This window comes from Cystoisospora suis (assembly GCF_002600585.1).
Source record: "Cystoisospora suis strain Wien I chromosome Unknown contig_3014, whole genome shotgun sequence".
Classification (NCBI taxonomy): domain Eukaryota; phylum Apicomplexa; class Conoidasida; order Eucoccidiorida; family Sarcocystidae; genus Cystoisospora; species Cystoisospora suis.
In genome coordinates, this window is record NW_027155809.1 from 683 (window position 1) to 13,654 (window position 12,972).

At 44.6% G+C, this 12,972-nt stretch overlaps 3 protein-coding genes across 3 annotated transcripts; 1 reads left to right on the forward strand and 2 right to left on the reverse strand.

The window, feature by feature from the left end:
- Positions 1–116: 116 nt before the first annotated feature.
- CSUI_006029 (start-2 domain protein) lies at positions 117–6,012 on the forward strand (the record flags this gene model as incomplete). The annotated part of the gene is made up of 2 exons (XM_068066194.1): positions 117–5,133; positions 5,704–6,012. A coding segment is annotated over one exon (708 nt), but the record flags the coding sequence as incomplete, so codon positions are not given.
- On the reverse strand, positions 4,479–6,766 carry CSUI_006030 (uncharacterized protein). Its single transcript, XM_068066195.1, has 2 exons — positions 6,741–6,766; positions 4,479–6,087 (listed from the first exon to the last, which is right to left on the reverse strand). Exon 2 carries the CDS (start codon positions 5,284–5,286, stop codon positions 4,762–4,764), a length of 525 nt encoding a protein of 174 aa, XP_067921826.1. The 5' UTR covers positions 5,287–6,087; positions 6,741–6,766; the 3' UTR covers positions 4,479–4,761.
- A 736-nt stretch (positions 6,767–7,502) lies between these two features.
- Positions 7,503–11,448, reverse strand: CSUI_006031 (peptidase c13 family protein). Its single transcript, XM_068066196.1, has one exon. The coding sequence runs from the start codon at positions 10,389–10,391 to the stop codon at positions 8,742–8,744; it is 1,650 nt and encodes a 549-aa protein (XP_067921827.1). The 5' UTR covers positions 10,392–11,448; the 3' UTR covers positions 7,503–8,741.
- Between the last annotated feature and the right edge of the window lie 1,524 nt (positions 11,449–12,972).

Here is a 12,972-nt window from a genome sequence, read left to right on the forward strand (position 1 = left end):
TTCTCTTCCCTTCTCTCAACCTCTCTCTATCTCTGTGTCTCTCTACGTCTGTCTGTCTTTCTCTATCTCTCTCTATCTCTGTCTCTGCGTCTTTTCTCTGCTGTGTGTGTACAGGGAAGTACTTGGACTTGGCGTATCGTGTAGAGAAGGACACCTCTGTTTCGATTAAAGTTCGCGGGAAGTTACCTTGTCGCTTGTTCGAAGTCCTCTCCATTCTGAACGAGACGGATTTAGCAGGGACATGGGCCCCTTTCTTCAAGTCAGCAGAGAGAGAATACCAATACACAAAAGCCTCTCAATTAGTTCGACAGGTTTACGACTATCCTTTACTTGGATCGAAAGAGACCATCATGTTTTGCGCAGGGATCAATGCTTTAGAAGAAGCGGGATGTGTCATGATCTTTTGCCGTTCTCCTCCCGAGAACGTCGAGACCTTCTTAGGTCTCCCCATCCCAGAGAAACGTAAGATCCAGAGAATCCAATCGGCAGATCTCGTCTTTCTTCTCTATCCAATTTCTGAAGGGAAACAGACCACTCTAGAGTTGTACGGGAACTTTCATCACGGCATGCGATTTGTGCCTATGAAGATCATTACCTTCGTTGTCAAGAAGGTCGTAAGAGGCATGTTCGTCTCGATCGCTAGGCAGTGTCAACAGTTCGAGACTGGGCCCTATAAAGAACGTGTTGAAAAAGATAAAGATTTCTATACATGGATGGAAGAGAAAATCGAAGAATACGTCAAGCAACAGAAATATGCCGCCTTCAAAATCCCTGCGGAATCGATCAGTCTCGCAAGCTTCAACTATGAAGACTTTCAAGACTAAGATCGTATCAGAAGAGAAACACGAGGGCTGCGGTGGGCGGAGAGAAAACGTCAGAAAGAAAGAAAGATTAGCAGAGAAAGAGAGATGAAAGAGAGGTGGAGATAGGCGGAGGAGAGACAGATAGAAGTGTGGGAGAGAGAGATAACGAGGAGAGGAGAGTTTCGAGATAAGCCCGGGAAGTTCGTATTCAAGAGGTGAGGTTTCTAGAGGAGATCTGAATGAATGAATGACAGGTAAAAGAGAGAAAGAAGATGGAGAAAGGAAGAGAAAGAAGAGGGAAAGAAAGAGGAAGGAGAATGAGAAAGAAGAGGAAGAAAAGATGGGTAATGTTGATCATTGGGTCGTCTGTCTCTCTATTACGATGCAGCGCTTGTCTCTCTGTCTCCTGTGTGTGTTTTAACGTGCCAAACTGCATACACCCTGTCTGTTCGATCTAACTAACGAAAATGGCGATGAATGGGACAAGGTCGATGATTCCCATCCAAACATGAAAGAAAAAGAAAGAAAGCGTTTTTCCCAGAGTTTTGATCTTCCTCGTGTTCCCTCGTTCATTCATTCTTTAGAGAGGTGTTGGGACTTTCTTCCTATCCAAATATCCTAGTCTTTCCTTCGAAAGATGAATCTTTTTCTTTTTAATATGACAGGAGAAGGCGCCTCTTTTTCTTCTTTCTTTCTTTGATACAAGTTGTGTTATCTCCGCCTCTCTCTTTACCTCACCTCGTCATTCAGTGCGTGTGTGTCTGTATGTACACCTGGAAGTAGAACAGCAGACGCCATCTTTCCTTCTCCTCTCTCCCTCTCTCTGCATGCATGTAGGGTGCATTTCCTCTATTTTGTTTTCGTGCTTCCCTCTTTCCTTCACCCCTCTTTCTTCTTCATCTTTTTGTCATTTGCTTCTTTTCTTTCTTCAATGCCTTTCTACTTCTTCTTTCTCTTCTTGTGCTTCTCCTCGCCTCCCTAGTCTCTTCCTCTCTCATCTTCTCGCATCTCCAGTAAGATAGAGGAAAGAAGAACAACTCTTCTCATATTCCTCCTTCTTCTTTTTCCTCTTTCTCCTTCGTGTGTTCGTGTGTCTCTCTGTCTTTCGGTTGGTCTTCTTGCTGTCGTGTGTTGTGGGAGAGCTAAGATCAATTGCTCTTTTCTCCTATCGTATCTTTCTGTCCATCCGAGGAAGGAAAGTTTATTCGTCCTTCTCTTCTCCCGTTTCTGCACGACGTGTAAATCCTCTCAAGGGATAAGCTGTTCCGCTTGTTGTGGTAGAGAGAGAGAGAGACTTGTCTTCGTTATTCAAGTTTCTTATGCTGCCTCCCTCGCTTTTTTCTCTCTCCCAGGAAAGAACAAGAAGATGAAAGGGTCACTCACCTCCTCGTCCGCGTGCGTACAACGCATGCGTACATGCATGTTGACGTTGCGTGTATCTGTATATACATATATATATATATATATATGTCTAGTAGGTATCTTTGTCTGTACGTATGTGTAGTGCTACCTGTTTGTATCTTCATCATTGCTACCGTGCGGCGGGCTGCTATACAGTCCAGTCTCGGTGCATGCGCATAAAGTTGCGCTTCTACATATATTTGTCTCTCTCTATATATATGTATGTGCTTGTATGAGTGTGTCTATCTATATGTACGTCTCTGCGATGAAAAAGACGGAGATGTGAATGAGAGGTGTCTTGTGGTTGCTTTGCCCCATGAAGTCATCTCCACTTAAGACCCGCTTAGAGCCAGGCTTTTTTCTTTCCTTTGTAGATTCTTCTTAAGCAGTTAGGATCAAGATAGCTTCTTTCTTGATCGAAGGGGGAGAGCAATTGTTTCCTCTTAAGTATCCTATCTCTTTTCAAGTCATTCTATGTATTGTCTACATGTATCTTCGTATATCGTATGTCCGTATAAAACACAGATAGATATCTGTAGAATCTGTACACATCCATGCATCTTTATGTAGGTGTAGAGATTCTTTAAGATGCGAGGTTGGTCGCGAAGGTTTTCTGAAGTTTCATGGATATGGAAGCAAGTGTCTCTGGATGACATACGTGTTCCTCGATGTCCTTCCTCTTCCTCTTCATCCTTTCTTCATGGCTTGTTTGCTCTTTTCTCAGAGAAGAGCTCAGCTGAGATAAGGTGCATGCATGCATGCATGCACCTTATCTCTAGCAGAACACTCACTCAGCTAATCTTGTTTTGCCAACCGTAGAGCTTCCCTCCTTCTTCTTGTATGAAGATAGTTTCTGTATGTTTTTATAAGATTAGAAGAAAGAAGAGATCTCCTATTCATAAGGGGACGTCAGTGATCGGCCTCAAGCTCTTCTTTTCTTATGTTTTGGTTTGTATGTGTATGGATTTTATCGCCTCTCATATTTGTATGGAGGCGAGAAATGAAGAAGGTTGACTCGGCGTGCGGCTACTCCGTCTCTTTTCCATGTAGCTAGTTGAACACCCCGTATGTAGGATGGGAGTCGGGGGGAAGCAGCTGTACGTACACCCGCTGTAGTGAAGAGAAGGTCAAGTGTACACGCTTCTTACTTTCGAGAAACGAAGTTTTTTCATCGTGTGAACGCGCGAACATCGGCGTTTTACTGGAGATACCGAAGGCAAAGAAGAGAAGAGCGTATGCTTAATATGTGCATATGTATGTATGTAGGTGTTGGTCACTTGCTGCTGAATCGTAGGAGGTATGAAGAGACTGAACCCTGAGTGTGTCGCGCAAGACTCCTTCTCCAGAGCTGTTGTGGTGGAGAAGCATTCACAGAAAGGAAAAGAAGCGGGGAGGATGGAATTGCAGATGGACGTAAAGGAGATAGAGAGAAGAGAGATGAGAGAGAAAGGTTTGTGTGAAGGGTCGATCCATCTTTCCTCCTTCAGTTCTTGGTATTGGAATTCTGTTTCTCTCATTCTTTCTCGGGTGGTCTTTCACAGCGCTAAGAAGACAAGGGATGTTGAGGGGCTGAAGAGAGAACAAGAGATGAGTGAAGGATGACGAAAGAACAAGAAAGAAAGAACGAAGGAAGATGCTTGTAAAAAGGGTTAAAGAGAGAGAGAGAACGATGATGCAAGAGTTTTATGACGGAGGAAAGAAGGTGGTCTCGATCAACGACGAACTCCTGGCTTGGCGGCTCTGTTGTTTCTTTTCTTTTTCTTCTTTCTCCTCCTGCATTTCTTTTACTCTTTCTCTTCACACGACAAGTGTGAATGAAGAAGATACCTATCTATCTATCATTCTATCTATCCAGCTGTTTCTTCTTCTTTCTGATCTTCTGTCATCTCCGCGTCCTTTCTTGTTGGTATTGAACGAATAAGAGAGAGAGAAGCTTTCTTTCTCGGTTCGCGCCTGGGCCCTGCAGCGTTTTGTGTGTTCTTCGTTTCTTATCAAGTGAAAGGATGATAAGAGGAGGAGAAATCGTCAGACAGATAGATAGATAGATAGATAGGCGTGGATCATTTTTTATCATTATCTATCTCCCTACTATCATATCTGTCTCTCTGTGTCTGCACATCTATCTAGATATCCTCTCTCTAGGTTCTTGTTGCGGTTTCATTTTCACCGGCCAGAGAGAGATCGAGATGGATAGAGAGATAGATAGATCTTCTTGTTTGTGGCAGTCTCGTACAGAGAAAGTGTAGTGAGAGACGCAGGAGAGGACTTCGTGATCTTTTTATTAGAATGTCTATCTTTTGCATTCTTTCCGGAAGTGTTGGGGTGCTTCGTTGAAGAAGACACACACACTCATGAAAAAGATCTCATCGGTAACAAGATGAGACACATGAAAGCATGGAGAAAAGAATACGACGCTCTGTTAGTTCGTTGCTGCCTTTTTGACCGACCCGAATTCTTAAAGATCTTCGCTCACTCTCTTTTTCTTCACTTTCTCTTCTTTCGTCTTCTTTAACACACACGCGCCACTGATTGCTTAGCACGTCAAACAAGAGCCTCCCTAGCGGTGATTCTCATCAAAGAGGTCTTTTTCTGTCAATCGCAGAGAGTTTCGCCGGCTCATCATTGTCTTCATTCTCAGGATTCGCTTTCGAATCTGATGCGAGTGAGCAAGCCTCCTCTGAGTGACACCGGAGCTCATCCCACTCCATGATGAGATGTAGAACTCATGAAAACAGACCATATCCTTCTGGCTCATGAAAATAAAAGCCACAACCGATGTCCTCACCAAAAAAGATCCGTCGATCTGTTGAAGGATCTGTAAAAGTAAAGGCTTCACAACAGTCATCCGCGCGGCTACGAAGTCCTCATTTTCTCCGTTTTCCTGGTACTCTTGCTCCTCTTCTTTCGCTTGCCATTCTCTGAGTGAAAGGTGAGCCAAGAACATCATCATGATCATGGATGGCTGTCGTTGTGCCCTGCAAAGAGCTTCTCCCCGTTGCAGGGATCGTCTCCGGGTGCGACCGGACGGAGAGAATCTCATTCTCTTTCCAGAGTGTCGACAACGGCGAAGTCTTCCTGGCATCTTTGTTTCTCATTGTTGATCCGCGTTCCTTTCTCCTGCTGCCGGTGAGTGCCTTCACCGCTCAAGGCGAACCGTTCATGAAATCTTGCACTCCCGACCGCGGTCGAAGATGGCATGAGTGTAATCTCGCCTTCTTCCTCTTCCATTAGGGTAGAATCACTGAGTGATGTAGTGGAGGTAGTAGCAGCTGCTGGTTCTTCTTGTTTTTCGTCTTGTGCGATTTTTTTCTTTCTCTTCCTTCATATCTTTCATCTTCATACATCTCCTTCCTTCTCTTGGAAATCTCAGGCACTTGGCAAAGGAACCCAACAAACTCAATGGAGTGGTATATCTCTGATGTCATTCTTTGCTTCTTTTTCTTCGACGTGCTCCCTGCTTTCTCTTTCTTCTTCTCTTTTGTTATTCTCTTTCTGACAGGGTACGGGTACTTCTCTCACCGGTAATCTTGTTCGTTCCATCCTCTTGCGCCGTGGTAGCGGCCACCCAAGCCAACTGGCATGAGCCATCTTGGAATCCACGCGCACGAGAGCTTGAACACATGAAGCTCTCAGATGTAACTCTTCTTCAAACTTGCAGGCTCGCGGAATAACGCTGACAGAGAGAGATATGACCGTAAAGCGTTGCAGATAACGGCGCCCCGAAAACTCCAACATAAAACATCGGGGAGCGGCTCATACCTGCCGAAATAACACCTCACTTCCATTCCCTTCGCCGGGTGCGCTCCTGATGTTCGTTTTTGATCGCGATTTAAGCATCTCTCGATTTGCAGGATTTGCTCCTTGTCCTACTGTTCCACCCAACCTGTGCAGCACACTAGACACCCAAACTGCTCTTGTGGATAGCCGACTAGCGGTAGCTGTCTGGAAGCGTCTGCGGTGGTAACCCGCAGCACACCCGTGTAGCGGTGTGCTATGCGGCGTGAGAGGGTACCTCCGCGAACGAGGGACGGCTAGAAAAAAGGAGTGCCCGTTTTTAGATTCCCCTGGGGACGTGTTGACGTGTGTGCATCTAATGTGAACCTGAACTGCCTGCGCTACCCGGTAAATTCTGTGACTTGTGCTGCGCTCATCGTGCCACAACGCCCCCTCGTGGCTTAGCACCCCACATACCCACTGCACTGCCCACGCCGCGGCCGGGAATGATCCCGTGTACGCTAGCACTGTCCATGTCTCTTGCAGGTTCAAGGCTATCATAGTGCTGGTGCTAGCCTTGAACCTGCGAGGGAGTGGTAGCAAGGTGAGACAGCACATAGTTACAGTAACGCGTAGGGAGCTGCGGCGCCAGTCGGTCCGTAGGAGGGTTCTTTGAGTGAAGAAAACACTTGCAGATTGTACGTGACTCCAGGTGAGAACCGCAGTTTAGCAGCTGCACGCTGTGTCTACTCAAGCTAGCTGCTGAGCAGAAAGGCGGACAAACACTCCCTCCACTCGACGCTCAACTTCCTCGTTACTTACCTAACGAGAGAAGGAAAAGCGAGAACTTTTCTTCCTTGTCTCCCCTCCTCTACCGAACCCAACGCAGCTGTCGCTGCCGGAGTCGTCTTTACTTTTCGCAGGAGAGACAGGAAATCGTCTTCTAGTTGTTCCTGTCTACGACCGATGCAAACGGAGCTTGTCTCTTCTCTACCTACCGTTTTACTTGACTTTCTGTTTAACTCGCAAACCTAGTAAAATCATGCCGATGTAGAGGAGTGTGTTACGAACGTCTAAAGAACCGCAGAATCCATCACTGCTATCCCTAGCCCCTACTCTCCATCCTACTACAACTACTACTCTCACTCCAAATGGCTAGCCACTTCTTCCTCCTGCTAAGTCATCCACGCAGCCAGTCATGCTCTTCTCTTCTCTCTCCTCAAGTCATCGCCCGTTGCCTCTACGCTTAATGTCTTCTTTATTTATGCTCTTCCTTCGAGAGAAACAAGGACGGCAGCCTTAGTCTACGGAGCACTCACTAACGTGTCAAACCGAGAAGCGATTTGAAGAAAAGAACTTGTCTCACTTAGGAGTATAGGACCAAGACAACTTCCATCAGTATCATCTCTCTCTCTCAAATCCTCTGTCTATCTTTTCAAGAAGGCAGAAAAGCTTAGAGGAGATTCGTTTGTTATGATCTCTTGAGTGTGTGCGAGCAACAGGCGAGAGAGAAGAGAGAAAGAGAGAGAGAGACTTCTCCCTCTGTTTTCTCTCTCTCTGTCTCTTCTCGTTTCTTTCTTTTATCAGTGGATCACGATGACGTAACGACAGGCAAATCCCTTGTTTTGACATAAGTAGGAAGAAAGAAAATGAAGAGAAGGCTCGTGAGAAGCAGAAAGGAATGAGACACGAAAGAATAATGATAAAGAGAAGAAAACACTTGACCCCTACAAGCAAGTCCAAAGAAGAAGAAGGCGTCATGTTACCGAGGGATCGATCCCCCTCCTAAAAGGCTGTTTAATAAGAGCGATACAAATCCTATCAGTATCATCGTCAGAAGCATAGCAGTGAAGATAATTAAGAAGGAACAAGGAAACACATCTAGACACACAGAAATATAGAGAGACGCCGAAGCAGAGAAGAAAATTCGTAAACACCCTCCCATAAAAAGCAAAGGAATCACTTGCTCCGACTTGAGGAGAAATACATATCAGTCTAGACCTTCAAAAGATTGCATTCTATCTTCCCTACATATCATGTGTGTATGACTACTACTTACATCATACACTTCCTCTATACATGTACGCACAGGGCTTATTTTTCACATATATGGACCTATGCATATATATGTATAGAGGGAGAGAGTGAGAAACAGGCTTCTCGACAATACATAGACACACATACAAATGCATAAAGTTGCATCTCTGATCGTATTGATGGATAGACTAAAGATAGATAGACGGATTCATCTTTCCAGCTCCTCCCGGAGCACTCCACGTGTGCTCGGGGGAAGTCAGCGCAGCACTACCTCTCTTTCTCGAGATATATATATAGCTATATAGCTATAGTCATTATAGATAAGTGCACATACGTACATGTATATCTCTATATCTATATATATGTATATGGATATACGTGTATGTATAGTAGATAGCGATGTAGGGGATGAGGAGGAAGGCCGTGAAGAAAAGAAACTCGGCGGCGGGGTGTCCCGCCCCCTTTTCTTCGCATGCAGAGCGATTTTTCCTCCGGTGTACATACACCTGACAACGTCTAGTGAGTTGATAAGAACGAGATGAAAAGATTCGAGGCATTAGAAACAGCACTCTTCCCCTGACTGAAAGAAAGAAAGAAAAGCCAAGAGAGCTATCACACATACAGAGAGAGAAAGAGACCTAGATGTATGGATGGATAGATGGATAGATAGATACGTCGACCAGAGATGACTTCCGGCATACGCTTTTCTTATAAGAAAGATCTATGCAGTACTCTTCGTGAGATACGAGGGATGAGAGAAGAGCTCAGTAAAGAGATATCTCCTGTTTAGACAAGTACCGCAGAGACACCAGCGGATGTGGCAAGACCTAAGGAGAGAAGAAAGAGAAGAAGAGATGAAGAAGAAAGAGACGATTCAAGCGTGACAAAGAGATCACGAAGAAAAGGCGGCAGATTCTCTTCTACATGAGGAGAGAAAGAAAAAGTGGATGAGAGAACATCTCCAAATCGATTCTTATCTGGATGCTCTTCTTTTTGCACGTATGGACTCTCCTTCTTTCCCTCCTCTTTCGAAGCAAGACTCCTCCTCTTATTGTCTCTTTGTACGTTCTTTCTCTCAGGTTCCTCTCCCATATCTTTGAATAGGCGAAAGTGTCGGGCATAATAGGAAGGAATCGAACATGAAAAGAAAGAGACCTTCTTCTTGCTCTCTCTCTCACCTTCTTCCCTCTCGGTTGCTCTTCTTGTCCTTCTCCCACACATAGACCCTTCTTCTTCTCCTCCTCCTTCTATCCCCGCCTCTTCAGTATCCTGACCTACTGTTTTTCTTCCCCTTCTTTTTCTTCTTTCTTCGTCGTTGCTTTTCATAGAAGAAGAGAGAGGATAGACCTGGTGCGTCCTCTGTAGAGTCCCTCCAGTCGCTGCGAAGAATTCCGTGAGCTTTGTTTCTTCAAGAGATTTCTTGAAAAGATCTGCTCTTACCGTAGCTGTCGACATAAGTTTCTCTCTCGAGTAAGATTTCATGAGGGTGTCGAAAGTGACAGAAGAAGAAGAATCTCTGACGAACTTCTCGAAGAATTGAAGTGTATAGTAAGTCCATCGATCGATCACAGACACCCCTAGGGAAGAATCGGAATGATGCGAATAGCTACTTTCCCCTATAGCTGAGCTAGCTATGCCAAGAACGTCAGGTGTATATACAGCATCAAGAAGAGAGCTTCCTTGGCATGTTTCTGCAATCAATAAAAGCTGTTTAAAACGTCTTTGTTCCTTCATTTGAGCTATCGAGGAAGCAAGATCTTCTCCGCTCACTTCTTCCCAATCTTGAAACTTGAGAAAACCTTCACCTCCATGACCTGAAAGATAAACCAAGACATGGCTATTCTCATCGGTTAATAATCTCTTTCCCCTTGGTGTATCTGGGGAATGTCGTCCGGCTAATAGACGGAGAAACGCATCTACTTGAACTTCGTCTCCACGGTAATCCACTTCGACCTCCTCTAAATCGGATTGATGCTGCTCTTCTTCTTCTCCTCCTCTTCTTGTATCTTCATCTTCCCCCCTTTCATCTGAGGTGCCACTTTCGCTTCTTCCTCCTCGAGAAAAACTTCTTCTTCTTTCATTCTCCTCGTCTTCTTCTCTTTCTCCTGTCTTTCCTCCGTAGAGATTGAGACGGCGCGCCTCTCCATTAAAGACCTGGCCTGGAAAGGCATTGCGAGGACTGCATGCATGGTCGTCCGCGAGCATAAGAATAATACGGCTGTCCGGTATCCCTAGGCGTTTGACGGTGTGATAGATCGACAAAGCATTCGCTGTATGGCGATAATTATACCAATAGCGAGATGTGTTGACTATTACAGCCCAGTTATTTCGAAAGTCTTCTGCCGAGGAGAAAAGAACACGGAAGAAGAGAAGGAAAGAGAGAGAAAAAAGAAGAAGGGAGAGAGGGAAGAAAAGACGTAAAGACATTGACGCCATTCTGAAAGGAGAGAGGAGTAGAGACAGAAAGAGGTTGCGAGAAGAAGATGAAGAAACGAGAAAGAGAAGAGAAAGGAAGAGTGAAGAAAGAAAGGAGTCGAGAGAAAAGTAGTATGGATTGGTCTTGTAGTATAGAGACGGAAGGAGACCTTTCTTCTTCTTCTTCTATTTGTTGAGGAGACAGCTTAAGGATGCAAAGAGACATGTCTCAAGTAGGGTGACAGATGAAACGAACTACCAGAGACAATTCTGTCTCTCTCTTCTTTTCTTCATTCTCCCTGGTCTCCTGTCTCGAGAAGACAAATCATTAGAAAAAAGTCCCCGGGGCGCCAGAAAGAAGAGAAAACTTCCTAGTACTCCCTCCGGGAAGGAGAGGAGAGAGAGAGAGACAAGGATGGAAAGAAGGAAGAATCCGATTAGAAAGGAGAAACAGGGCAAGGAGGAAAAAGGCTGGAAAAAAAGAAAGATAAGAAACAAAGGGACGATAAGTGAATAGTGAAAGAGAAGAAGAGATAAGAAAGAAAGAGAAAAAAAAGGAAGAAAAACAGCTTCCGTACAAAAGTCCCCTACGTTAGTCTGGAACGAAAGAAGAAAGTTGTTTGACGAAGAGAAGATATCCTCCCGGTGAAAAAGAGACTCTTCCCGCCTTGTCTTTCTTGAGAAGTGAAAGAAAGAAGAAAGAGAGACTTAGAGAAGAAGGAAGGGACAGGAGAACCGCAAAGGAAGAAGAAAAGAAGAAAGAAAAGAGGAGCGAGGAACTCAAGACAGTGCTTGGAGGAAAAGGTGCCTATATGGGAAGGAAAGGGGATAAATTACGGAAATTAGGCGAAGAAAGAAAGAAAAGATATGAAAGAAGAAAGGAAAAAAAGAAGAAAGAAGGACGGGGTTTGAGAAGATGAAAAGAAGAGAATCTGAATGACGCCACGTTGCTTAGCTTGACGCTTCTCTCACACACCTGGGATGTCTCCCCACCCCAGGCGAAGACGAAGAAGAGAAGATCGTGATTAACAAGAGAGAAGACGCGAAACAAAACAAGGAAGAAGAAGATGGAGTAAGAGGAAGAAAGAGGGGGAGAGAATGAATGAAGAGCAGTCAAAGACAAGACAGAGAAATCATCATATTCTTCTTGAGTGCATGCAAGCAATGGGAAAGGAACGATGAAGAAAAGTAAGTCTTATTATCTTCTAGTCTACTTCACATTAACACTCGTTAGCTCTTTTTTTCCTCTCTTCGTCTTCTCTCGGAGAGGACAGTGATGAATCACTGAGACCTTTCCGGGTGTCTTTTCTTCATTCAAAAGAAGAAGAGAAATGCTTCAGAGATAGAAAGAGAGAGAAGGATACATGGCGAGTCTTTCATGCATGACCATGGATGTATCCTGACGATGAAAGATACGAGAGGAAAGGGTCATTTCGGATAGCTTTCCTTCTCTCCGTCAGAAAAAGAAAACAGAGAGATAACTTCAGGAATAGAAGGAAAGGAGCTCCGGACACTTTCTCTCCTCTTTCTCCTTGTTCCTCTGATCATCGCTCTTCTAGCTGTTTTAGAGCTTTGTCGCCTTGTCTTCTTTCTTGTCTATCGATTTTTTCTTCTAAATGCGTCATCCGAGTGCAGATATCTCTTTCTTCTTTCTCTTTTCTCTCTCCTTTCTTGACTCGCTCTCTTTAGGAGAATGCAGAAGAAGAGAAGAGACTTTCTGCTTCTCAAGACGATACTTCTTTTCTGGCCTTCACGGAGTGGTCGTCGATGACCTTCTTATGCATGCAGTAGTGCTGCCGGGTGCACGGAGTGTCTGTATGTACACCCGAGAAAAGGTTAGAGAGAATGAGATTCGGTATGTCTCTCATATTTTCATAGATAGAATGAATTTTGGAGAAATCTAAACCTCTCGTGCGTGACGTCTCAATTAAGAGAGGAGAAGGAAATAAGGACAAGTCTAGCTAGGATTAAGATAGGTAGATAGATCGATAGATGCAGCTGCGGAAATCTGATTCTTCCCTTTCTTATTTCATCTTAACCACCTAGTCTGTATCTCTCGATATAACTAGAAAGTTTCTCTAACCTTTCTCTCCCATATGTAGACAGACTGATCACTTCTCTCTCTGTCTTTCCTTAGCAGCAGATGAAGAAGCTTCCCGTCTAATCGATACGTACACAGCAACTCTACAAAGAAAGACTGGCGAAAACAGCCACTTCACTCGCCCGTCTATTCAAAGACACACGACTATGGGAATCTTCTGATCTCTCTCTCTCGTCTATACATACCTTCATACTCACGCANNCCGTAGAAAAGGCGGCCCTATAGTGAATGAATGTGTGTGTTTCAACGAGAGAGAAAGAACACCCGTCTTGATTCTTCTCCTCCTAGACGATCTCTCCCTTCGCGGCTGAGCGTTTCTGAATGTTTTGTCGACATTCTCTTCACAATGACTATCTACTACTACTACAACACAAACAGCCACGTTCCATGAGATTTCTATAGTGAGAAAGAGACAGAAAGAATTAGAATATCTTTTCATTCTTTCTTCTGTTCGTTACTTCATCACTCACACACAAAGAAACATTCCTTCCCCCCCCCCCC

What these genes read in the sequence shown, in the direction of transcription:
- CSUI_006031 (XM_068066196.1), bottom strand. Translation starts at nt 10,391, where the DNA reads ATGGCGTCAATGTCTTTACGTCTTTTCTTCCCTCTCTCCCTTCTTCTT.
- CSUI_006030 (XM_068066195.1), bottom strand. Translation starts at nt 5,286, where the DNA reads ATGCCAGGAAGACTTCGCCGTTGTCGACACTCTGGAAAGAGAATGAGA.